We start from the raw sequence: 27,132 nt of genomic DNA, 5'->3' as shown, positions 1-27,132 counted from the left end.
TGTAAGTACAGAGAAAATTGCCTGTATTGACCAAACATACTTAGGACTCTGGAGCCTGCGGTTGGTTGCCTTTTTGCCTCAGATGAGCTTGGATCTGTATGTCAGCAGTGCAGGTGGACATTGTCAGGAGGCAGAATAATTAAGCAAAGACACGGGAACCATCATTACTAGCTAATCAAAGGGCATTAACAAAATACAGAGTGCCTCTCCTCCAATGGGACTTAATTATTTCACAATAACCACACCTCTTATTTTTAATTTACTCCCTAAAAGATTTTTTTTGTGGGGGGTAGTGGTAATAGGATAGGACGAGGCTGTTAGAGAATGGTGTAAGAGTCTGGACATGGTGTGATCTCACTCCTTGACAGTCTGTAACAGGACAGTATCTTTTACCTCATAAACTTCTGTGTCACTTCCTTTTACTGTCCACTTCCGTTTCTCAAGGAAACTGGTAAGCAACTTGGCTTGGAGCAACACCGGGCAGGACAAGTCAGTATTGGTTCTCTAGAAGATGGCTAAGAGAGAAACTCAAAGTCTAGAGGACTAGATTTGGACTTTGAATTACTTTTGAGGCTTTACTCTATGATAGCAAACATTTTGGAAAGTGAGAAATTGATAAGAACAGTATCATGCTCTTAATGTCCAAAGCAGTTGTATTGTTTTCTTCACTTAAATTTTCATTTTCAAATGCTTGCAGGAGAGCTCACTAGTTGATATTTCTAAGAAAAAAAATTTCTACATTAGTTGTCAATAAACGAGAGCACCTCCCTGCCTGGCCTTATTTTGGTATCTTCCCCATCACAAGCACACAGATATGAAGGTGTAATTCGGGGCCACAAGTTTGAAAGAGTCAGTTTATATAAACTCAGTATATATGGATCTGTTAAGAATGGAGCAAAGGAAAGAGAAACAGTTTTCCCTCCAATGATATTTTGATTGTGATTTACTAAAATAAAAATACACACCCCCCCTTAGCTGGCCTCAGATGTTTGTTTTCACAGGTGGTCATAGATAGATTGAAAAAACGTTGATCACTGCACAAGGGTGAGAACATGTAAGTGGAAAAATCCAGAAAGATAATTCCAGTTTCTCAGGAGTTCCTGCTCTGAATTATGTCTTCATTACATGGTGAATTATGTCACCACCTGATGTCTTCTCACCTGTTGCTAGCAACCTGTGCTCCCTCGGGCAAACCGTTTACCCTCACAGGCCTCTCTGTTCCCACCTGGATCATGAATAAGGCACCTGGAGAGACTATTCTGAAGATTCCTTGCAGCTCTAGAATTTGATGATGTGACCAGGCTCTGGCCCCTGGAGAGAAAGGGTGAGGACAGCAGGCCCATGTCATTAGCGTCACTGACAACCTGTCTGAAGTCAGGCCTTCTTCAGGGTGTCTTGGAGAGGGGGCAGTTTGATCAGCTGGAGGAGCAAACACTCATTTCTAGGAGGCAGACTTTCCTCAGGATGACGTGACCCCACAGTTTGGCAAGGGGCGAGAGATGACCCAACACAGTCCTGGATTTAAAGGGCGGGGTGTGGCTGGTCTGTTTCACCAGCACTGTGGCAGGTTGGCTTCTCCTGCAAGTGGCTGGCCCAGAGCATGTGTCCGCTCATGGCCTGAGATGGAAACAAATGACTCCCCCTGGACCTCAGTGCTGACCCTCAATGCTGAAATCCTGCTAGACATAGCTGTCTTGCTCCATTTCATCCAGCAGCACCATTCTGTCTTTGGTAAGGAGGGGTGCTGGTTCCACAACCTCAAGTCATGTCTGAGGTACTATGGGAAGTTCACTGCCACCTTGTGCAGCTCAGCACAAACCAGAAGGGGCAAGGAAACCAGGAAACTGTCCCTCTTGCATTTACATTCCAACATTTTTAGGAAGGATGGGGAGAGACTTGTTTTCCATAGGCAAGAGATTCAGAGAAAAATATCATTGGATCTTATTCTAGTTTTAATCTAGTTTTGTGTTCTACAGAGGAGAATTTAGTGTCACTTCAAAATAATAAAATAATCTTTCTCATATGATACAGGTTAAGAAACCGTAATTTGGAAATCTGAAATGCTCCAAAATTTGAAACATTTTGAGCATTGACATGATGCTTATTGGCGCATTTTGGATTTCAGATTTTTGATTAAGTACTTGTATAATGCAAATATTCCAAAATCTAAAAATATCCAAAATCTGAAACACTTCTGGTTCTAAGCATTTCGGATGAGGGATGCTGAATGTGTACTTTAATACTGTCTTCTAAAAAAGCACCAGTATACATTTTAATATATGATATATATACATTTAAACCTCAATATTTTAATAAGAAAAGTTAAAGTGAATAATTAATTCCATTTCACATGAGAAAATTAAAGAAAGATGAAATGATCTGCTCCAGTTACTCTTGGCCAAGATGTCTACACACTCTAGAAAGACAAATAAAATTGTTTAATTCCTCTATTACATTTTGTGGATTAACTTTTTCTTAAGCCTCTGCCCTGGGTATGAACTTCTCTTTGTTTCTAGCCCTAGATATTTAAACTCTTGACCTATATGTGATACAAATACCTTTCTGTCTTAAATTCTTGATACCCTGCCCAATCCTGATCACTCTCTCTTCATGTCTCAGAGGCTGAGGTGTTCTTTTACGTTCACACCGTCTACTGACTCAGCACTGATCTGGGTTTATGCCGTGAGCTCGTGTGCTAGTGCTGGGCAGAGACTGAGAGGCCAGGCCGGAGCTGCTGGCGAGGGCTCCTGCCAGTGGGGGAGATAGCAGGCAGACTGACCCTCACCAGCACTGTTCCCCTTGCCACAGGAGAGACACACGCAGGTTTGATTCCATACCTATAACCTGCCTTCTGACTCTAGTCCTTCGGTTTTCACCTCTCATTGACCTCCAACTTTATTCCTTTGTTCTGGCTCCTTTTCTTTAGCCTGAAAATATGTTTAAATTTCCTCCATCTTAAAAAAAGAAAACAAAACACTTTCTCCTCCTAGTGGCCCTACTTATTTTTTAATCACCAAATTTTATGAAAATGTATGTAATTCCTGCCTCTAGTCTCACATCCCGCCTCTACCTACAGAACTGAGTCTGCTCTATCACTGCAGTGAAATGGCCACCGCAGGGGGGACGAATGCCTAGGTGCCAACTGCAGACGGCTCTTCTCTGTCCTTACCTTCTCCATCCCCTTCCCTGCTTGGCTTCCCTGACACTGTGCTGTCTGGAATGCTTCCTCTGTCTGTCCCCAAATACAGACATCCCCCAAGGCTTTCTGTACCCAGCCCCAGTCTCTGCTCTGTTGGTGAGTCTAGCACAGGACCCCAGCCCTCCCCAAGCTCATCTTAGCCTCACCTCTGCAGCCAAGGCTCAAGCCATGCATCCAGCCCCAGTCTCTGGGAAGCCTGAGGGTCAGATATCCACGGTTGTTGGATGTATTTCAGTATATGGCCTGCTCACACGGGGTTCAGCTCGACATGTGCCAAGTCAACTCATCTTATCCTACAAACGTTCCTATCTCCTTAAGTCCCTCTCAACTAATGAAAACACTGCTCTATTGGTCACCCAAACTGAGCACACTGAGGTCGTCTTTAACTCCTTTCCTTCCCTTTTGTCCTCCCTCACATCAAATCGGTACCTTAGTTCAATCACTGACATTCTTGGGCTTGAAGTCCTAAAATGGCTCTTCACTGCCTACAAGAAAAAGTTCCAGCTCCTTATCTTGCATGTGAAAAATGAGATGAATTTCCATTTGCTGATTAAATTTTTTTTTTTTTTTACATTTTCTCATGTTTGACACATTTGATACATCTTCCATCCCATTTCTAGCTTTAAAAATCCCACTTAGTCTTAGAATTTTGGCTCAAATGTCAACTCTTCTATTAAAATTTCCCCCACTACCTCAAGACAGAATCTCTCCTGTCACTATTATCTTGTACCTTGCCTGCCCTATGGCCCTCCAACCAGATTGTACAGGTTGGTGCATTTTGCTTATTTTTGTATGTGGAATCTAGTTTATAGCACTTCATGGAACTTAACCACGTATGAACTAAAAATTTCTATTTTGTTTTTAAGTCTTAAAAAAAGGTCAATATATTATAAACTTCTGGGAAGTGGTGACTAAAAGTTTTGTTGATTTTTTCACCTAATATAAACCATAATTAAGCAAGTCATACATGCTATTCACTAGTGCTAGCAGTGATAACATGGTCATATCAGACAGTAACATAGATAATTCAGTGGTAATTAAACTTCATTAAGTGATTATGTTGGACAAGAAACATACCCCTGAGCTCATACAAATATCACAAGGGGATCTGATGTGGATTTGCCATACGATATAGGAAACTGTCCAAAGCAATATTTAAAAATGAATCACTAAAACTAAGCACAGACTCCAGTGCTAAAAGCAAAAAGCAAACATACAAAGAACTAGAGGCAATGTCCGTAAATATTCAAAAGCCCACTCAAAACAAAGAAAGAACAATGCACTAAGTGAGCGACAGCTCTAAGAACGGATGACAGGATCTGTCCACCTACCAGATGACAGGATCTGACAAACAGAGTTTGGGGCCCAGGTGGAATCTACTTGTGTACATGTGCATGTGGGCTCAGTGGTGAGCCATAAGTACCTCTACCCCTCAGCTGTGCAGCTTTACTAATCTTTAAATTAGTTCAGGACTATTAAGAGACTCCAGTCTGCTATAGGTCAGGGGCACCTCGTAAACCGCACAGGCTGCCCATCCACTGTGCAAAAGTTGTTCTGATGGCAGCAGCTGAGGACCTGCAGGCAGATCAGGACACTGTAATGAGTTGGAGAATTATCCGCGGTTCTGGCTGTTTCAACCAATAGACTTCTCACTTATTTTCCTGATGATAAGTGAAATTTAAAGGTTATTCCACATCAGCTCCCAGCACATGCAGGGGCCTTCAAAGCTCCACTGGGTGAGAGGTATTTGCATACTTTCCTCTCAGAAGTAGGATGATCAATGCCACATAAAAAAACCATTTACTAGGAAGACACACTGTTCCCAACATTTTTTTTTCTTTCCAAAATATGAGTTTTAAATGATTAAGAACCTTCAAAAAACTTGGTTTTCAAGTACTGCTTCTGTTGAGAAGCCACAGAGTAGGAGTGCCAAGTATACTTCTCTATCCAAAACCTTCTCATTTCCTGGTTTTGGCACTTACCAAGTCACCTCTAAGGAAACTCAGAGCTCTTTGTTGCATTAAATGTATAGAAAAATGGTATAGGGTAAAGAAGAGGAAGAACAAAGAGAAAGAAGTTTCCCTCCCTCACTGCCCACCATCTAATTCACAAAATTTAACATAAGATATAAAAAAAAAATTGGTTATGAAAAGTTTTTTTTCAGAGTATAGAAATTATTGTTTATACTTAAAAGGCATTCAAATTATTTTACTGTGGTGGGAATTTGGTAAAATAGTGCTTTTTAAAAAGCTAATGAATATAAAGCTAGAATATAAAGTACACGAAGGCAGGGATTTTTGTCAGTTTTGTCCACCGATGCGTCTCAAGTGCCTGGAATAGTCCCAGGTATATAGGAGATGCTCAATTAATACTTGTTGAATGAATGAAAAAATATAGGAGATTACAGCCACTACAGTGACATTTCATTTATGGAACATTTTATGTTTGACTCCATTAACATTAATGAAAATAAAGTGGGCCCCGTAATATCAAGAGCAAGAGCATACATGGAAACTTTCAGAGAAGCACAAAATGTTGAAACTTGCAGGAAATGAGCCAAAAATGGGATGTCAGTTCTCTTTCTGTAGTAATAAGGGTGTAAAGATGTTTGACTGATTCAACTCCACAAATAAGTAGCTCACCTTACCAAATGGCTTGACTCCGCCTGACTAAATCACTAAAAAGAGCAGCTAGTGAAGGGGAGAACTGACTGCTTAGGGAGTTACTTCTTTCCTTTGAGAATAAGCAATGACAAAAGCTGGGTGTAAGAAGAAAAACGGGAGGGTAAGAGACACATGAATAACTGGTCCCTGAATTATGCAAAGCTCTGTATTTTATAAGTAAAGTATAAGTAAAAAATACTCTGAAAAGCTAAATGGGATCTTGCTTCATGTAACTAGCACAGTGCCCAGGAAGGCTCTGTGGAATTAGCGATGCATACCTAATTAAGGGGTACCTTTTAAGGATGATCTGATGTGTTATCTTTCAAAAGCCTACATTAGAGTAGGTGATTCTTCCCAAAATTAAATGCCTTTATTTGATACAAGACACTTACTTCTATGTCATGACATCAGAACATGTGGAAAGCTGCTCTTTATACATATTAATAATTAAAAAAAAACAAAACAAGAAAACTCTGCTTCATATGACTTTGTTCTAATTTAAGTTAGCATTGATTCATTCTTAGAAGCCTCTTGGATCTGAATATTCACTTGCAAAGTGTGGCTATGTTTGGATTCATCAAGAGCCAAATCATGGGTCATAAGGTGGGTGCACTGACTCTGTCAACGTCACTGTGACTGGAGGCTCTGGTGCCTCCTTAGAGATGTGTGCACCGTACTAGACTGAAAGAATGGCTCTTAAATATTTGCCTGAGGCTGTTTTTACTTTGCTATTCCACTGACTTAATAAAAAACATTTAACGGCCTGTATGTGATGTGTTATTCCAAATGCAAGGGGGGGGGTGTGTGTTTATAAATAAATAACCAACTTGTTCCTACTTAAAAAGAACTTACTATTTAGAGGGTGAGAAACAAGGCATGTGTCCAAACAACTGTCCTGCAAAGAATACAGAATCAGTGTTTTAGTGGAGGTATAATGAACGTACATCAGCAGAACAGGAGAGAAGTATGGCGTTTACAGAATGCCTGTTCCTTTCTGCGCTGACACTTCAGCCTCCCTCCTCCTCTGCCCTCAAGGAGCCTGGACAGCTTCTTACAAAGAATCAGTGAAGTACTTAAGTTAGAAACATAACGGGGAAGGGACTTGTTCTTACTGAAAGGCTTCATGGTGGAGGTGGCATTTGCACTGATTCTTAAAAGGTTAGTAGGGTACTGAAAAAAATTTGTATTAATTACTACAAAACACTTTTTACTGCAGTTTAATTTATGGAAGTAGTATAAACTATACTTTTTATCAGATGTATTAGACACACCAATTTTATACCCACATGTTAATCTTCCCAAGAACAGGCACTGCAATAAATTACAGATACAGAAGACTTTCATGGGAGGACACGGGGGAGAAGGCTTTCCAGGAGGAGAAGCCAGCAAGAATAAAGCTGTGAAGGCTGACAGGGTGTCTGGGGGATGAAGAATGAGCTGGCTTGATGGACTGTGGGCTGCCTGGGGCAGCACAGCGCTGGCATGAAGGGATGGAGGTGGGTCTGGGAGGACCTGCATGCCAGGCTCAGGAGTTTGTTTTACTGTAGTCTAGACCACAGGTGCCAACAGTGCCCCAAATAGACAGAAGGCAGGAGCCATGTTGTAGTACACAGGAAGTGAAAAATGAGGGCCGCATCCAGGCTAGTGTCAACTGAAAGGAAAAGGGAGAACCGACTGAATGCAGACACTGGTGAGGCTGCAGCTGAACCAGAGGCTGGCTGTGAAGATCCAGGGAGGGAGAAGCGTCAACAACTGCAATGACACTTTTACCAGGGTGGGAAAGGCAGTGGGAAGACAGGACTGTAGGAGTAGTTTAACTTTCTGAGGTTGTAGCAATATTGCAGGAGCCTTGAGGAGATGGCCTCTCTCAATTCCCTTTGTCTGTCCCTCTCTCCTGGCCTCATTACACCCTACCTTCGGTGACTGTCCCGGGCATGTCACTCCTTGGAGGGGGCAGTGCAGGGATTTTATGTACTTGCCCTGCACAAACTAGAAGGCTCAGAACTGTGGGTTAAATCAGTCTGTGAATCACATCTCTTCACATGACACAAGTTCTCATATGATATGAATGCAAATACTGTACATTTAAGGTGACAAAGCCTCCTATAAACTGCAAGGGTATGAAATAATTTTGAGAGTGAATTCTCGTTTTCCATTGCTCATTCAGCTGTTCTGGTGACACGGGGGCAACACATGCAGTGACCACTCATTGGTCACTACTATTGTGAGGAGGGCAGGTTAGCTCTGAATCAAGTGAGAACAGCTCTCAACTCTGATAACCCCCAGTAGTCCACAAGGAAGCCCCACCATTTCCTTGGAACTCTGTCACAGCCTTAAAGGAGGAGGGGAACACCCCAAAGATGGGGGATAACTATTGCCTAGAATTTAAAGTGAAGACTCTTTGAAAAGCCAACGGTGGGAGTGGAAAAATGCTACCTAGCGTTTGTAAATGCCTTATGCTATCGAAAGAAATGATCTATTATCCTGAAGTGTGTACTTGACTGAGTCTGCACTTACCGAGGCATTTAGAGAACTTTAAAACATTTTTTTCTTTAAAAAAATGACACAGAGGAAGGTCAGTGGAACACTGTGGTACATGAATACAATATTATGTCAAATAGAAAATGCCAAGGAAATGTTCATATGTGGTGATAGTAATGCTTTCTCCCAAGCTCTCAAAATTACCAAAGACAGCAAATCCATAAGCTGGGTGGAAGACAAATATTATCATCTTTCTTTAATACCTACCTGCATTAGACAATTTGCCTCTTTATATAAACACAGAGACACAGTCCTCAAAAACAGGTTCAAAACTAGGTAAGAACAAATGACCCAAGAATTAATTAACTAAATAGAAGATTGAAATAAACCAAGGAAAAATTATCATATCAGAATAAAAGACAAGAAACACGATTAAATTAGGCATCAAAAGACTCGTGAGAAACTCAGAAAAGGCATAATATGCACTTACCTGGCTTTTATTCTTTCATGATTTAATTTCGAGTTTTATTCACTACCATCTGATAATTGCATAAAACACTTATTCTAACCATGGGCAATTTAAACTATTTTAATTTTTATTTCAAGACCATGAGACAAAGGAAACTATTTATTGCCTAAGGGGCTTTTTTTTTTTTCTTAACAAAAATTAAAGCTTAATCTTTCATGTTTTAAAGTCAAGACTATTTAAAATCATTTATGATAATGCTGTAGGGAGACTTTTTGTGGGTATGCGAAATTGAAATGATAAATTTACAATTATTAAAAAAAAATTAATAGTTCTGGGGATTGAATTGTCCCTTTCCTTTCTAGATGAATTTGTCTGAAGCTTAAGAGATACACTTAAAAGCAGAGTAAACCCAAGGCCTGTGCAGGGTGACAGGATAAGGCTTCCATGTGCCTCACAGTGACCAGACTTGTGCGTGAAACAAATAGTAAGCCCAGTTTATTATTAATAAAAAGATATGTGATCGCACTGGCCTTAGGAACGGCTCTCAACCCCTTTTATTTGAGGGGAAACTGCCCTGATGAAGTGGTGAATCATGAATACTACTATTTTCTGTGGCTTTGAAAAAGTCCCTAATGGAAATTAGATAAATAATTTACTTTTACTTAAACACCGGATTTTTTAGTTACACTTAAGAAAATAATTGGAATGTAGATTTAAGTCATTTCTGCTGGTACACTTCAGGATTCTAATGAAATACTTTCAGCTATTATGCAAAGCATTCCTCAATAGAGAAGAGAAAAATCACTTTCAATGATACCTCAGTATGCAGGATTTACTGAAGGGCAGAATGCCTCTTTGAGAGTAAAGGAAAGGACACTTTTTTAGTGGTGGTTTTTGCCTAGAACAGGAACAAGAAAAAGACACCTTGAACCACATTTTCTCTTTCACTATAGTTTCAGGAAAAAACTAGAAATGGCCAAATATGTTTAAAATTCCCTTTCAACAAACACTCAAGCTGGCCATTTTCCTAGGCTGTTTGAGTACCCCACATTTTAAGACGGTTACAACAAATTCGTGACCCTCACCATACTGGATGGAGTGGACCTCTCCTCTCCCTGCTCCGCCCCGACCCCCCTGCCCAGCCCTGCAGCACTCATCCTTACTGGCTGCCATCCTTCCAGGCCCCTCCTACCTTGCAGCCCGCACCCCTGTTTTGTCCTCTGCCTGAACACTACATGGTTTCCTTCATTTAGTTCGGGTTTCTGCCACCTTTTGAGAGCGGGATCACCTCCTTCAATCCCCTCCCCCTTTCCACCTTATTCTGTTCAATTGCTCTTCACAGCCTGATCTATCACTTATCTCTCATACGCTCATTTGCTTACTGTCCGAGTTCCCCTGGTAAACTGCAAGAATCATGAGAGCAAGCCATGTGTCTGTTCTGTTCACTGCTGTGCCCCAGCCCCAGGACAGTGCCTAACGCTATCCAGTACTTAATAGAGATGACTTATTGAATTACATTATCTACACTGATTAGTTTACACCTGCTTTTGCACTTGGCTTCTTAAACTGACAAGTCGTCTTCTGACTAAACGCACAATAAAAGGCATGTATAATACTCTGTGCTATTTTATTGTAATCATTTCACAGTCCTCATTGGGGAGAAAAAAATTCCTATTTAAGAAAAGACTTTTCAATCTGATTTATAAAACAAATAAAACTAGAGAGGTCAAATTTGAATTTGTTTTTAAGAAAAATCACTATTATTTTTACAAGGGAAAATTTATCATGTCAAAAATGATTATTTCTCCAAAAAGGTCTAAAGGATTTACTTAAATAATAAGCATATGTATACATTAAAGCTATCACTTAATTTCTTGAAAAAACTGACAGGTGATTTTTCAAGAATACTATTTATTGCATAAAGTGAGGTCCACATATAGTAATGGTACATTTTTAAAGACATTTTAGACAAGGAAGTCAATGCCCCCAAATGCTGTTGCAATGAGATTATTTCAGCATGTTAAGGATAAATCCACCAGTTTCTCCTAACTATCACCTAGGTTTCTCCCTCAAAACTGTATGTAGGGTGAAATGTCTTAGATACAGAACGTTTTATGAAGAGACCAGGGGCTACTGTGTTTGCCAGTGCTGCAGGCTCAAGGAACACGCCTCATTGCTCCCTGAAGTCAAAGCCTTAAGAATGCTGATCTGCAGTGTGCTTGCTGGAGCTTTCATTTTATGTTTTTCTGAAAGAAAACCTTGCAGTATTAAATTAACATTTTTTCAACACTTAGCTAATCTTTTGGGCACAGTCAATAGAGGGTCATGAAATTTTCAAAGTTACAAGGAAGCCTAGAGATTGTTCAGGCCAACTCCTTCATGTACCAGAGAAGGAGGTGAGATCATCTATCAAGGTCTAGAACAATCTGAGAAGAAGAAAAGCCAGAAAAACATTCCACTTAAAAAAATTAAAAAAAAAAAACACAAATCATGGTATCTAAGCAACCATATTACATCTGGCTTGTATGAAAAGAAAAATGGCATCTGTTTTTGAATAAGGCAACAAAATGTGTGAGGAAAAAAGACCTTAAATTGTACAGCTCAGAATCTGACCATAAATGAACAACAAAGATATTCCTCACTAGATTGTGGATTTTATTTTATTTATTTTTAAAGAAAATGGAATTTTTATTAATATCTTTTTTTTTTTACATTCTAGGATGCCATTGTGGAGCAGTTGGCAGGGAGGAAGAGAGGGGAAAGGGGAAGGAAAGGTGATGGAAGGAGGAGGAAGGAAGACGGGTGGGACTGAGGCCTGTGGCACCCCCCTCATTCCCACAGGGGAGACCAGGGGGCTTCCAGTGGTGGCTTCAGACCTTGGATTTTAAAATCAAATGTGAAGGATGAAGCTGGTGTGAAATTTAACACTGGAACAATTAGGGATTTTGAGATTCAACAGAGAATTCTAAATTGCTTAAAAAGGACAAAAAAGCAGGACTAAGAGACTGAGGCCCTTCACAGTGGCAAAGACTTAGGATCAAATGGGACAACATAGTCTGTTTTTAAAAAACACGAGAGAATCACTAGCACGAAAGATTCTTACTTAAACCTTTCATCATTTTATCCTTGGGGAAAAAAAGATGCACTTACATTCATACTTTGTTCCTTTAAAAAAATAATGAACTCAATAAAATAACCCAGATGCGCAGCATGAGCTTCCTGGCTCTACCTTGGCAGCTGGGCACCTCACCATGTCGCCTACAAGGAAGAGCCACCCTCTCACTCACCGGGACTCGTGAGGGCTCCCAGGGCACTGCTCGTGGTGGAGAGAGGGTTTGCATTGGTGCTGGTGGCTGAGGTCTGGGCTGCAGCTGCGGCGGCAGCCAGTGTGGCCAGATTCTGTAACTGTAAAGCATTCATGCCTGTGGGAGGGAAGAGAAATGTAACTTTAGCAGAAGGCCCACCTCTCCCAGTATCCAAACAGGAGATAGCTCACAGCATCATCAGGACAGAGGCCAGAGTAGAAGCCCCTGCACTCGTGTCTGTGATGGTCACCCTGCCTGGCTGGGAGGTGGGCCCTCTATCCCTCTCCTCCAAGGACTCCTCCTTCAGTTCTTAGGATATGATCTTCTATTCCTAGACACTGGGAACTAAGACAGGGACCCTGAATCCCACCTCAGTAGTCGCTTCACTGTGGTGCTGCCTTGTCCTCACCCAGGATTCTCTTCCAATTGCCTCCTCTCAATGCTGCCCAGTGAGTTAGAAAAGACAGATTTCTCTGGGTTGACTGAGTAGGGCTTGTGGACTGGTCACTTCTTGGCTGTCAAGAAACGGTGAGATCTGAGAGTAGACAGGTGGAGGAAGGGCTTCAGGGTAAACTCATAATCCTTAAACTCGACGGCCGCATGTATAAGGTATTACAGAAGAAATTACAGTTTATCAGGTAAAAGCTCTTGCCGTGAAGTCGAACTGACATGTGTTCTAATTGTGCCTCTGACTCTTTCCCAGTTGTGTGACCCTGGGAAAGTTAGTTAATTGCACCATTTCTTGATTTTTGAGTGGCAATATTAACTGAACTCTACCTCAAAGAGCTGTTGTGCAGATTAAATAAAATGATGAATGCAAATTGCTCTGGCACAGTGTAAATACCCAATAAATGCTAGCTATTACTGTTGTCATTATTGCCATGGAACTTCTCTCTTATATACGAACTCCAAAATGTGTCCATAGTAGGAACTCAATATTTGATGAGTAAAAGAATGAATGGAGATGGAAGTGTCTTACTAGTTTTATTTGTAAATTATTTGTATTTGCATTTTAAAGAGGAACTTTTTTTTAACTAGGTGTTTCTGACTACTGAAAATTAAGAAAATAGCAGAGAGAAATGAAAATTTGCAAGAACATGAGAGTGGGATCACCTGAAAGATTTGGGGTAATGATCTGGGGATGGGCTAGGGCCTGGTGTCTGCGCCGTATGCACTTTCAATATCTTTTCTTCTTCCTCCTCTAGCTCTTGATCCAAAGGTTCTCTGAATAGTTAAAGTATTTTTCCATGATTCACTTCACAGGAAGAGAATGCACACATGAGACGCAGGAAACAATGGTTCTTTCCTCATACAGAGGAATTTTTTGTAGAAAGACACTGGAGTTAAATAATCAACTTAATTTTACCTTCTCATAGTCACATTCATTTAATAAATGTCTACTGAGCAAATTTAATCTGCTTTAGGGAGAGTGACCTGATAACTACTTCCATATGTGTTGTGGCAGGGGGGTGGATGGAGGGGCAAGAGAATATGCTAGCAACCATATGCGCAGGTCGCCAGCCACTGGCGTGGAGGTCTCAGCATAAGCATGGCTCAGAGCCTGGTTGCTGAGCTCTGCAGGAAGCACTTCTGTTGCTCTGCCCTGGCCTCCTCAACCAGGGTGTATTTCTACTCTGAAAAGAGTTCCTGATGTCTTTGCTGCAAAATGGGTTCTCATTTTGTTCAAAATGATATTCTCTCTTCTTCCAAGAGAAATCCAGACTTGCTGGCTTAAGACAAAAGCTCAAAACCCACTTATTTCGTGGGGATGCTTAGAAGTAGGACATAAGTATTTGCGGAATCCTGTGAATTCCTACAAAAAAAGTAGTCTTCTGGCAACCCTGCTTTATCAAGCAAATGCAACCGGGAACAGAGCTCTCTTGTCCTCTCTGGTCAAGGGTCAAACAGGGTCATATTTATGAGAATGTGGGTGTCAAGAAGCACTGGTCTTATTTTTTAGTTTTACTTTAGGAAAATGGAAATGGAGGGAATATGAGTGCGGCCTGACTTTCATGCAGAACCACATGGACCCAGGAGGGGTTCTCCTTCCTGAATGCAACGTGAATGTGCTTCACACTTGAGAGTGACAGGAGCACCTGGGCTGTTGAGTGTCTCATGGGGAGTAGGGCACATGTGTATGAATCCATCTTGTCCCCTTTTGGCCCTCTTGTGACTAATGTTCCCTCTATTGTCTTAATGATGTAAACCAGATGACCAGACTACATCTCCAACAGACAGTGGGGCATACAAGGAATTTAGCACTGAAATTAAAACCTATAACACGCATCTGGCACCAACTAATGATAGGCAGAGTATTCCAGCTGAGGCCAGAGGGTCCTCCTCCAGAATATCAATGACCCTCCCTAGGTGGTAGCTACAGTAATGGAGCCACCGAGCTGCAAGGAGCATTGTGGATGGCCTGGCTTAGCCCACTCATGTGGGTCAGACATCAGGTGCTTGGTCAAGGCCTCATGGCTACTGGCAGCAGAGCTTCCTGAACCCCAGCAGTGCTTTCTGCTCGGCTTTCACCTCACAGCCTCCTTGAAGACCACTCAGGTTTGCATTTATTTTTTTTTTTTAATTTTATTTTGTCGATATACATTGTAGCTGATTAATGCTCCCCATCACCAAAACCTCCCTCCCTTCTCCCTCCCCCCCTCCCCCCCAACAATGTCCTTTCTGTTTGCTTGTTGTATCAACTTCAAGTAATTGTGGTTGTTATATCTTCTTCCCTCCCCCCCCCGATTTGTGTGTGTGTGTGTGTATGTGTGTGTGTGAATTTATATATTAATGTTTAGCTCCCTCCAATAAGTGAGAACATGTGGTATTTCTCTTTCTGTGCCTGACTTGTTTCACTTAATATAATTCTCTCAAGGTCCATCCATGTTGTTGCAAATGGCAGTATTTCATTCGTTTTTATAGCTGAGTAGTATTCCATTGTGTAGATGTACCACATTTTCCGTATCCACTCATCTGATGATGGGCATTTGGGCTGGTTCCAACTCTTGGCTATTGTAAAGAGTGCTGCGATGAACATTGGGGAACAGGTATACCTTCGACTTGATGATTTCCATTCCTCTGGGTATATTCCCAACAGTGGGATGGCTGGGTCGTATGGTAGATCTATTTGCAATTGTTTAAGGAACCTCCATACCATTTTCCATAGAGGCTGCACCATTTTGCAGTCCCACCAACAATGTATGAGAGTTCCTTTTTCTCCGCAGCCTCGCCAGCATTTATCGTTCATAGTCTTTTGGATTTTAGCCATCCTAACTGGGGTTAGATGGTATCTCAATGTGGTTTTGATTTGCATTTCCCGGATGCTGAGTGATGTTGAGCATTTTTTCATATGTCTGTTGGCCATTTGGATATCTTCCTTAGAGAAATGCCTACTTAGCTCTTTTGCCCATTTTTTAATTGGGTTGCTTGTTTTCTTCTTGTAAAGTTGTTTGAGTTCCTTATATATTCTGGATATTAATCCTTTGTCAGATGTATATTTTGCAAATATTTTCTCCCACTCTGTTGGTTGTCTTTTAACTCTTTTAATTGTTTCTTTTGCTGTGCAGAAGCTTTTTAGTTTGATATAATCCCATTTGTTTATTTTTCCTTTGGTTGCCCGTGCTTTTGGGGTCGTATTCATGAAGTCTGTGCCCAGTCCTATTTCCTGAAGTGTTTCCCCTATGTTTTCTTTAAGAAGTTTTATTGTCTCAGGGTGTATATTTAAATCCTTAATCCATTTTGAGTTGATTTTAGTATACGGTGAGAGGTATGGATCTAGTTTCATTCTCCTGCATATCGATATCCAGTTATCCCAACACCACTTGCTGAAGAGGCAGTCCCTTCCCCAGTGAATAGGCTTGGTGCCTTTGTCAAAGATCAGATGGCAGTAAGTGTGTGGGTTGATTTCTGGATTCTCTATTCTATTCCATTGGTCAGTGTGTCTGTTTTTATGCCAGTACCATACTGTTTTGGTTATTATAGCTTTGTAGTATAGCTTAAAGTCAGGTAGTGTTATGCCTCCAGCTTTATTTTTTTTGCTGAGCATTGCTTTGGCTATTCGTGGTCTTTTATTGTTCCATATAAATGTCTGAATAGTTTTTTCCATTTCTGAGAAAAATGTCTTTGGAATTTTGATGGGGATTGCATTGAATTTGTATATCACTTTGGGTAGTATGGACATTTTCACTATGTTGATTCTTCCAATCCAAGAGCATGGAATATCTTTCCATCTTCTTGTATCCTCTCTAATTTCTCTCAGCAGTGGTTTGTAGTTCTCATTATAGAGATTTTTCACCTCCTTGGTTAACTCAATTCCTAAGTATTTTATTTTTTTGGTGGCTATTGTAAATGGGCAGGCTTTCTTGATTTCTCCTTCTGCATGTTCACTATTGGAGAAAAGAAATGCTACTGATTTTTGTGTGTTGATTTTGTATCCTGCTACTGTGCTGAAATCATTTATCAATTCCAACAGTTTTTTTGTAGAGGTTTTAGGCTGTTCGATATATAGGATCATGTCATCTGCAAACAGGGACAGTTTGACTTCATCTTTTCCAATCTGGATGCCCTTTATTTCCTTCTCTTCTCTGATTGCTCTGGCTAGTACTTCCAACACTATGTTGAATAGGAGTGGTGAGAGTGGGCATCCTTGTCTAGTGCCTGTTCTTAAAGGAAAAGCTTTCAGCTTTTCCCCATTCAGGATGATATTGGCAGTGGGTTTGTCATATATGGCTTTAATTATGTTGAGATACTTTCCCTCTATACCTAACTTATAGAGGGTCTTTGTCATGAATGAGTGCTGAACTTTATCAGATGCTTTTTCAGCATCTATAGAGATGATCATATGGTCCTGGTGTTTGAGTTTATTAATATGGTGTATCACATTTATTGATTTGCGTATGTTGAACCAACCTTGCATCCCTGGGATGAATCCCACTTGATCATGATGAATAATTTTTCGTATGTGTTGCTGTATTCTGTTTGCTAGTATTTTAGTGAGGATTTTTGCATCTATATTCATCAAGGATATCGGCCTGTAGTTTTCTTTTTTGGTTATATCTTTACCTGGTTTTGGTATCAGGATGATGTTTGCTTCATAGAATGAGTTTGGGAGATTTGCGTCCGTTTCAATCTTTTGGAATAGTTTGTAAAGAATCGGTGTCAATTCCTCTTTGAATGTTTGGTAAAATTCTGCTGTGAATCCATCTGGTCCTGGGCTTTTCTTTGTTGGGAGCCTTCTGATAACAGCTTCAATCTCCTTTATTGTTATTGGTCTGTTCAAATTTTCTACGTCTTCACGGTTCAGTTTTGGGAGCTTGTGTGTGTCCAGAAATTTATCCATTTCCTCCAGATTTTCAAATTTGTTGGCGTATAGTTGTTTATAGTAGTCTCGAATGATTCCTTGTATTTCAGATGAATCAGTTGTAATATCGCCTTTTTCATTTCTAATTTTTGTTATTTGAGTCTTCTCTCTTCTTTTTTTTGTTAGCCATGCTAATGGTTTGTCAATTTTATTTATCTTTTCAAAAAACCAACTTTTTGATTCGTTGATCTTTTGAATTGTTTTTTGGTTTTCAATTTCATTCAGTTCTGCTCTGATCTTAATGATTTCTTTCCTTCTGCTAACTTTAGGATTGGATTGTTCTTGTTTTTCTAGTTCTTTAAGGTGAAGTGTTAGGTTGTTCACTTGCCATCTTTCCATTCTTCTGAAGTGAGCATTTAATGCAATAAATTTTCCCCTCAATACTGCTTTTGCAGTATCCCACAGGTTTTGGTATGATGTATCATTGTTTTCATTAGTTTCAATAAACTTTTTGATTTCCTGCTTGATTTCTTCTTGGACCCATATGTCATTAAGTAGAATGCTGTTTAATTTCCATGTGTTTGCATAGTTTCCAGAGTTTTGTTTGTTATTAATTTCTAGTTTTAATCCATTGTGGTCTGAGAAGATACATGGGATAATTCCAATTTTTTTGAATTTATTGAGACTTGATTTGTGACCTAATATGTGATCTATCCTGGAGAATGATCCATGTGCTGATGAGAAGAATGAATATTCTGAGGTTGTTGGGTGGAATGTTCTGTAGATATCTGCCAATTCCAATTGGTCTAGAGTCTTGTTTAGATCTTGTGTTTCTCTACTGATTCTTTGCCTAGATGATCTGTCTAATATTGACAGTGGAGTGTTCAGGTCCCCTGCTATTATGGTATTAGTGTCTATTTCCTTCTTTAGGTCTAATAGAGTTTGTTTTATAAATCTGGCTGCTCCAACATTGGGTGCGTACATATTTATGATTGTTATGTCTTCTTGATGGATCAGTCCTTTTATCATTAAGTAGTGTCCCTCATTGTCTCTTTTTATGGTTTTTAGTTTAAAGTCTATTTTGTCAGATATAAGAATAGCCACTCCTGCTCGTTTTTCTTTTCTGTTTGCATGGTAAATCTTTTTCCATCCTTTCACTCTTAGTCTGTGTGAATCTTTATGGGTGAGGTGGGTCTCTTGTAGGCAGCATATAGTTGGGTCCTGCTTTTTGATCCAGTCAGCCAGTCTGTGTCTTTTAATTGGGGAATTTAAGCCTTTAACATTAAGAGTTGTTATTGAAAGGTGTTGATTTATTCCTAGCATTTTATTGGTTGTTTGGTTGTCTTAGGTGTCTTTTGTTCCTTGCTTTCTGATTTACTGTTTGGTTTCTTTGTTTGTTGGTGCCTTAGGTTGTAGATAGTGTTTTTGTTAGCTTGTTTTCTCTTCATGAATGCCATTTTTATTGTACTAGCGGGTTTAGATTTTTCTTAGGTTTTTATGGCAGTGGTAGTTATTTTTCGGGAACCAAACCCAGTACTCCCTTGAGGATTTCTTGTAAGGGTGGTCTTGTGGTAGTGAACTCCCGCAGTTTTTGTTTGTCTGAGAAATATACTATTTGCCCCTCATTTCGGAAGGATAGCCTTGCAGGGTAGAGTATTCTTGGCTGGCAATCTTTGTCTTTTAGTGTTTTGAAAATATCATCCCATTCCTTTCTAGCTTTTAGGGTTTGTGATGAGAAGTCTGATGTTAACCTGATTGGGGCTCCCTTATAGGTGATTTGACGCTTCTCTCTTGCAGCTTTTAAGATTCTCTCTTTGTCTCTGAGTTTTGCCAATTTGACTATGACATGTCTTGGAGAAGGCCTTTTTGGGTTGAATACGTTTGGAGATCGTTGAGCTTCCTGGATCTGAAGATTTGTGATTTTTCCTATACCTGGGAAGTTTTCTGCCACTATTTTGTTGAATATGTTTTCAATGGAATCTCCATTTTCCTCCCCTTCTGGAATACCCATGACTCGGATATTTGAGCGCTTGAGGTTGTCTGATATCTCTCTCAGATTTTCTTCCATGTCCTTGATTCTTTTTTCTTTCTTTTTGTCTGCTTGTGTTATTTCAAACAGCCCATCTTCAAGTTCAGAGGTTCTCTCTTCAACTTCGACAAGCCTGCTGGTTAAACTCTCCGTTGTGTTTTTTATTTCGCTGAATAATTTCTTCAGTTCAGCAAGTTCTGCTACATTTTTTTTCAGGACATTGATTTCCTTGTATATTTCCTCTTTCAGATCCTGTATACTTTTCCTCATTTCATCATGATGTCTAGCTGAGTTTTCTTGTATCTCATTCAGTTTCCTTAGAATTATCACTCGAAATTCCTTGTCAGTTATTTCAAGGGCTTCTTGTTCTATAGGATCTAGAGTATGAGATTTATTAACTTTTGGTGGTGTACCTTCTTGATTTTTTGTATTTCTGGTGTCTTTTTTTTGGTGTTTATTCATTGTGGCAGGGGGTTTCACAGTCCACCGGTTTGAGACTAATGACTAACTAGGATTTTGCTGTGGTTGCTAATTTGGTATGGCTCCCGCCGTGACTGCTCAGTTGGCCTCTAGTGTCTTGTGTGTGTGGTTGCCTCGGGTCTTGGGCTTCTCCGGGGATCCACCTTTCTGGTCAGCTTGTACTCTGCTGGGCTGGTGGATCACGTACCACAGGGTGTGTGATCTCTGTTGAGCTTTCACTTTCTGTACAGGACTTCTCCCCGTTCCGTGTGCTCTGGCCCAGGCTGTTAGATCGTGCAGTGGCGACCCCACCGGGTGTGTGGTTTCTGTCGAGTCTCCCCCCTCTGTGCACACTGTGCTGGGCTGGCGCGTGTCTTCTGCACCCCTCGTCTATCAGCTGGGCCTTCAAGACCCTGCTCAGCACCGCCTCGCCCAGGAAGTCTATCAGGTTTCTGCTAGGCACAGACAACCGGTCTCTCTGGGTGCCTTTGTAGCACTGTGTAGATCTTTCTCGGGTCTTGTTCACCTTTGTATCCCCCCGGTATAAACCGAGTCTAGTGCCTGCCTGCAGCCTGCTCTCCGGCAGGTTCAAGCGGACCTGGGAACTCTCCTACCACACTATTCCCAACCAGAAATTCGTTAGGCTTTTTTCCAAACTGGTGGTCGCAGAGATGTTATCTGCCTCCCAGTAACAGGAAGTTTACCGGGGCCGGAGTCCAGGGTGTGGTGGAGTGACAGTCGGCCCGCCCGTACTTTCTAGCCCTCCCAACACTGGTCGGGACGCCCCACACCCCCAGCCCCGCCAGAGAACCGCGGAGGGAGTGGGAGAGGAGGCCGGCCTGCAGGGTCCGGAAAGCCCCGCGCCAGGCCAAGCAAATGGGCTCAGTGATGGCCGAGCAGGGCGGAGCTGCCCGCACCTGGGAAAATGGAGGCAGCACCGGGGCAGTGAGTGGCCTGGTGGTGCAGGCGGGAGCCGCGTGGGCCAGGGATCACTCACAGTGCTGTGCCAGGTCGGGCGCTCGCTCTGTCTCTGGTTTGTTGCCTTCCGTGTTCTCGGCGCTGCCGCCTCGGGCTGTTCAGTCGCGGCGCCGCTCGGGCGCTCCCAGGAATCTTCTTTAATGCCGGCCTGAAACCTCGAATCCTGAATAGGGCAGCTGGCCGCCTTCAGTGCGGCCCCAGCCTCCGGGATCCTGGCTGCATCCACAGCAGCCCTGGCGCCGTGTTCCCTGTTTCAAGACTCGCTTTTGCAGCTAAGAATCAGTTCTTTTCCTGCTCCACACTTCAAAGCTGTTGCCTCCAGGTTTGCATTTAATGTGAGCACTGTGTGTGTTATCTGCAAATTCCCTTGCTTGCTTATAACTCTTTTGTGGCTCTCATCATACCCTTCTTTGATATTTTTTATATTTTTTACCTTCACAACTAGAAACTAAGTTCCTTGAGAACAAATATTTTGTCTTACTCATTTTCCAGTCCACCTAAACACACACACACACATACATATACACATAGCTGAATATATGGTAGGTGATAGATAAATCTATGTAAGATGAATGAACAGGGTAATAAACGGTATGAGATTTTCATAAACTGCTGTAAATAATATGGTCTATAGAGTCAACCAACGTTTTAGTCTTCTCCATTCTTTGTTACTTCTTCAGTATTTACAACAGCATTAAATATTGACAGTTTTCTCTCAACCATTAACTAATCCGTTGTACAAATACTTATTAGAAGCACATTTATTCTTTATCTCACCCTCTGACATTAACTAAAGTTCCTGAAGCAAAGCTGACAACAATCAGGTTTTATTTCCTCTGTCCTCTCCCCTCAAGAATCAGGGCTGAGGGCTGGTGTCCCCTCTAAACGCCCCTCCCCCCTTCCCATGCTTCGCCACCCGAGAGTCTTTGAGATCCTGTTCAGCCTTTCTCTGCTGCTACCTAGAAAGGCCAGGTGGCATGATTAAGGCTCTGGGGTCCACATGAGGGGCTGGCGAACAGTGTTCAACAATCACACCACAAGGAAAGGAAAAGTTAGGATCCAAGGAAGCTGAGATGAATAGTGGAAAGAGGCCACCGTGTTCTCTAGCATCTGAGGGATCTCAGAGACAAGGAAGAGGGGAAGGGTTAGACAGAACCAGTCAGGCGGGAGGACCCATACTTGCCAGCCTGCTTGGCCGGCCATCCATCCATCTATCCATCCATCCATCATCCACCCACCCATCCACCCACTCACCCAGTAGTTACTGAGTGGCTGTGATGGGTCAGACCCAATGCAAGACATGAGAATAAAGTGGAAAACAAGACAGTCCTAGTACTCAAGGAGGTCACTGGATATTGGAGCAGGGAGAGCCAGTGAATGGGGGAATTGGGGCGGAAATCCATTCAGTTCATCAGTTGTTGCAAATAGGCCCAGGTTCAGAATCAAATTTCTCACTAAAGTCTTTGACTTGATAGAGATGAGAGAAGCACAGAAAGCACTGGCTGGCCGAGGAGATGAAGCATGTGTCATAGTGGAGGACAGCCTGTCCCTCCTATCCTGCCTCTTTGATGGTCCTTGTGTGCTGACCCATGACACCAGAGGTGGGGAAGGGCAGCTCACCTGCCAACTTTTCTGATCCCAATCCCAATATTCCTTCTTCTCCCAGTGCAGGGCCAGCAGAGGCATCTTTCTCCATCCTGTCCTGTGTTCCTGGGCTTGGAATGCACAGCGTTCTCTGCCGGTGACAACAGCAGCAACAACTGCACTTCCTGGAGCAGCGCGGGCTGGTCAGGCAGAGCATAGGCTCTGCTCTCAGATGACCTGGGTTTAAATCTGGCTCTGCCTCAACTCCTGCCAACCTCTCTCATCTCAAGCCACCATGTAACTGTTTGTGCCCTGGGGTTCTCAACTGAAAGGGGAACTAAAATAGAACCTAACTCTTGAGGGTTAAGAGATTAAATGCATTAATAACATGTAGAGCTCCGAGAACCATGCCTAGCGCAGAGTTAAAATCAGAGTGCGCTCTCTTAGCTAGACTAATAACTACAATATCACCTCAAATGATGACAGTAATGGTAAAGAGAATAAAGCACGAGCCAGGCATGCCTCAGTGCTTTTTGTGTGGTCTCTTATTTAGTATTGAGAACACATCCCTATGGTGTAGGCTTTATTATTATTGTACATGTTACAGATAGAGGAAACTGAGGCACGAAGCAGTCAAAATACCACTTCTCACTCTCCAAGGGCCACTCCCTGAAGGAGTGGTCCCGGGTAAACATGAGGAGATCTTTCTTTCTCGTCTGTCCTCACCCTGCCAACCTGGCCTCCCCAGCCAGACCTTTCTTGTCTTTTCTGTCCCATCTGGGTATGGTCTGCCCTCCTCCTCCTCCTCGTGTCTTGGTCTCCATTTACTTCTTTAAACTTTGCACCTTAGAGAAATTTAGGAGGGACAAGGTGGGAGTGTGGGGAGGGAAGGGGTGGGACAGCACTGGGTTTTGGAAGGAAATGGGGCCTGGGCAAGAAGTCAATGTTTATCGGCTCCCTGCATTTACCTAAGGACAGCATAAGCAGATAGATGAAAGCTGCCAGGGGAGGCCTGTTAGTCCAGCACAACCAAACCTAAGTCCTGCTTAGAAGAAATGCTGTGCCCGAAAGACAGCGTTTTACAACACTGTTCCCAGCTCAGTTTATGGGTCCTGAACCCCAGGGGGCAGGGACTGAATTTGTGATCTTGTCTTCGTTAGCAGCTAAGAACTGAGTTAACCAGTAACCACTGTGTAACTGTGTACTGCATACTGTTTTCTAAATTACATAATTGATTCTTTTATTTCCTAACGTGATTTCCTTTTGCATCTATTACCAGAACCCAAGCTACCCCAGATTGCTGGTGTCAGCTGCCTCAGAGAACAAGGGGACCGCAGCCTCTCTCTTGGCACACTGAGCCTGCTGCACGCTGTGACTTCCCCCACATGTCAGTTCCCCCACTCAGAGATTTGGAGCTGGAGACCACTAATGGGATTCGGGGGGTCTGTGAACTCCCTGAAATTTTATGAAAAAATGTGTCTGTGACATGTGTGCAGAACTTTTTCGGTGATAGCTCCTAAAAAGCTAAAGAACCTCAGACTTATCTAAATAACCTGAAAAGGAGCCAAGTCCTGGTAGAAAACCAGTGACCAAGAGGCCTGGGGTTGGGGTAGTGATTATGAGACATGAGGAATCAAGAAGAAATTAGAGCCAAGAAGTGATGAAAGACACGAACTGACAAGCTACAGAAATGGCCCAACGAGCCCGAGATCCTGCAATCTGAGCTGCATTCCCGGGTGCAGCCAGACACTGGGGCAGGACCCTGACAGGAGCTGAGCAAACAGCACACCCAAACAGGGCCCACCTTCCCCTGCTGCGAGCCTCACCCCAGCCGGGACGCCTTCTCCTCTGCCCAGAGCGTTCTCCCATCCAGCCAGGCGCAGGTCTGGGCCTACTCTCTATCCACCCCTCCCCAAGGACACTCCTGCACCACACCCTGGTTTTCTACATGTTACTGCTGTTTCATGACCTCCACCCCATCACGGTAGTAATCCTGGCAGTGTGAAAAGAACTTGGACATCTTTCGTGGGCACAATGTTTCTAAACTCTTCACTACCAAGAGCATACACCCCCGATGACTGACATTTTGGCTCTTCCTGCCACACATGCACCCACAGCCAGGGAGCCCTGAGCTGCCAGGCAGACTTTTCACTTACATGCCCTCCTGCTTGGCCCCACATGAGGAAGCAGTAAGGGCAGCTGGGTGGGGACAGGCTCATGTCAGTTTTGCCCTCACTTCCTGACCACCCTCCATGTCCCAGGGGGCAATGGGAGTCCCCTCCTTTACTCAACTCTGCCCTCCTCCTCCCCAGAGAAAAGTGGTGGCTCCACAGGCAGGCAAAGGGTGGGTTTCTGCTCCTGCATGTTTGGAATTCACATTTTCCATTTTTTCTCTCTCTTTGCTCTTCTCACAGGCCTTCCACCGCTGCCCCCGACTGCCTCCAGGTCACACTTTCTCAGCTACTCCCACAAAATCATCCCGAAAGGGCACCCATCACCCAGTGGGAAGCTGGTTCTGGCTTGGCAAGTAGCTCTTTTCTGAGAAGAAAAATGACATTTAACTTCAGGAAGCACTCTGCTCAGATGGGTACCCCTCAGACCAGGGGCATAACCTGGGGGACTAAACATGCAAAGCACTTAAATTTTAGGATATCTAACAATGTGCTATCAAGATGGCAAAAAAAAGCTGGGAATACAGGGATTCAACTTTTCATTCATTACTTAGGGAAAAAAAATCTCAAAATGAAGAAATTATGTACAAAACAGATGTGCAATATGCCTACTTGAAACTTAAGATTTAAAAAAATTATTTATAAGGAGAAGGGCATGAAAATTTAATTTAATGTTCACCTTAAGTAATTTTGTGTCTTATTGTTCATAGCAATTACCATAAATCTGCATATCAATAAGTGAGAACAGATGTCAGTTGTTACAAGTGCTTGCCAATCAGGTCTGTTAAAAAGTGACAGATGGGTGGTTATAGAACATTCTCATAAGGCCTATTAGCACATTCGCAGGAAGTGTCTGCACTGTGACTGTTGGAGACTCGGCTTTGGGAGGAATGCTGAGTCTTTGTGGGTCTTCGTGGATCTATGCTGCACACTTCACAACTCTGGCAGGGTTTCTAATTTGAGATTCTCAGACTCCTATACATTGTTTTTTGCAAATGTCTTCCCTCTTCTTCACTTGTGACAGATATCTATGATAGTCTATCGGGATGTAAAGCTGATAAAAGAGGAGCTATTTTGTTGTTTCAAGTGAATATTTGCACTCTAAAATTTTATTGTTACTTTCAAAACTTAGAACCAGATATTCTGGAAGGGAATTACAACTAGCTTCACTGAAAATTAGAATTAAAATGAAACAGTTTACCCCAATTCATCAACAGATACTTCTCTTCAGCCACAGCTTCACAATCTCCATAATTTGTTTAATAATAATTCCTCATCCCAGAAAAAAAATTCTCCTAACAAGGAACCTAAAATAAATTTGTAATGTTTTCCAGAATGAAAGGAGGCATCTTCCCTTTACCGTCTCTGAATTGCTTTCTTTTTAACAGTTTTGGGGCTCGTGATCTATCGAGGTGTGGGACTTGTCATTTGGCCTGTTCCGCATTTGTGTAGGCAAGTCACTGCAGCTTGTATTCATGCACATACCTGAACTGACTGTGTCACAGAGCAACATTTTACAGTCTTGGGGGCAACAGACAGCTCAAGATTTGGATCAGGCTGAGCTGAACTTGAAATTTGGATGTGCCACTTACTGGCTTAGTGACTTTGGACAAATCTGTTAACCTCCCTAAGCCTATCTCATAAAGTTGTTGTGATATTTGGGGATTCTGTATCCTAATCCATTTTATGCCACTTATTGGTGCTGTGGTCTCACAAAACTTATTTAACCTCTTCATACTTCCATTTATCCAACTGTAATACAGTAACAAAGTATGTTTTTGTTCTTGGCATGCTGTGAAGATAAACTGTGTGGTTACCTCAAGGAGCTCTGTTAAAAACAAAATTGTGAAATACTACCCTTGTTTTTCTCTTATGATGCTCTTTTGAGATGATAGTTGTTATAAAGAAATTAAGGACCGAACAGAAACTTTTTGTTTCTTCTATTTTCTTCCAAGAAAAATTCAGGTTCTTAGCCCAAAGTCAGACTCCATGTTTCTGAGATTTCAGAAATTCATTGAACAAATACCAAGGTTGAATGGGAAATGGACAAGTTTTCATTAGAAGTTTCAGGAGGAAAAATAAAATAAATCAACTTCAAGGAGTCACACAAAGTATATATAAAAGCATTTAGCTTATAAAGATTTGGTCTTAATCCTTTTTCTGTTTTTAAATTCCATATTTAGTGAAGGTTCCCTTTTATAAAAATCATAAAACACATTTAAAGTTATTTTTAGTTTGAAAGGAAAATGGTAAGATTTTTTGGAAAAAAAGTATAGTTGATGTTTCATTCGACTTTATTGATGTAACTACTTAGTAACGTGTCATCGAAAATTTCTTTTTCTGTTGCTTTTTTGGGCTTTATTTTATTTTCCCCTCAAACAGAAAAATGTTTTACTCATATAAATGTGGCATTTTAGACTCTAGCTATAAACCTCAATCTCCTGAAGGATAGACCATTACGTTTTGAGAGTTGCTCACAACAAAATATTATTGGG

At 41.8% G+C, this 27,132-nt stretch overlaps 1 protein-coding gene across 6 annotated transcripts in view; it reads right to left on the bottom strand.

Moving 5' to 3' along the window:
- The window catches only part of CELF2 (CUGBP Elav-like family member 2), a 305,972-nt gene that overhangs the window by 36,535 nt on the left and 242,305 nt on the right, over window positions 1-27,132 (bottom strand). For all 6 annotated transcript variants that reach the window (XM_063099375.1, XM_063099374.1, XM_063099379.1 and 3 more), the window contains exon 9: window positions 12,100-12,234. In XM_063099375.1, the coding sequence (XP_062955445.1) occupies window positions 12,100-12,234 (135 nt within the window). The remainder of the gene's footprint in view (window positions 1-12,099; window positions 12,235-27,132) is intronic.

This window comes from Cynocephalus volans, chromosome 6, assembly GCF_027409185.1.
Source record: "Cynocephalus volans isolate mCynVol1 chromosome 6, mCynVol1.pri, whole genome shotgun sequence".
In the NCBI taxonomy this organism is placed as follows: Eukaryota; Metazoa; Chordata; class Mammalia; order Dermoptera; family Cynocephalidae; genus Cynocephalus; species Cynocephalus volans.
The sequence above is the reverse complement of the archived record's forward strand: the minus strand, read 5'-3'. Positions and strand labels throughout refer to the sequence as shown.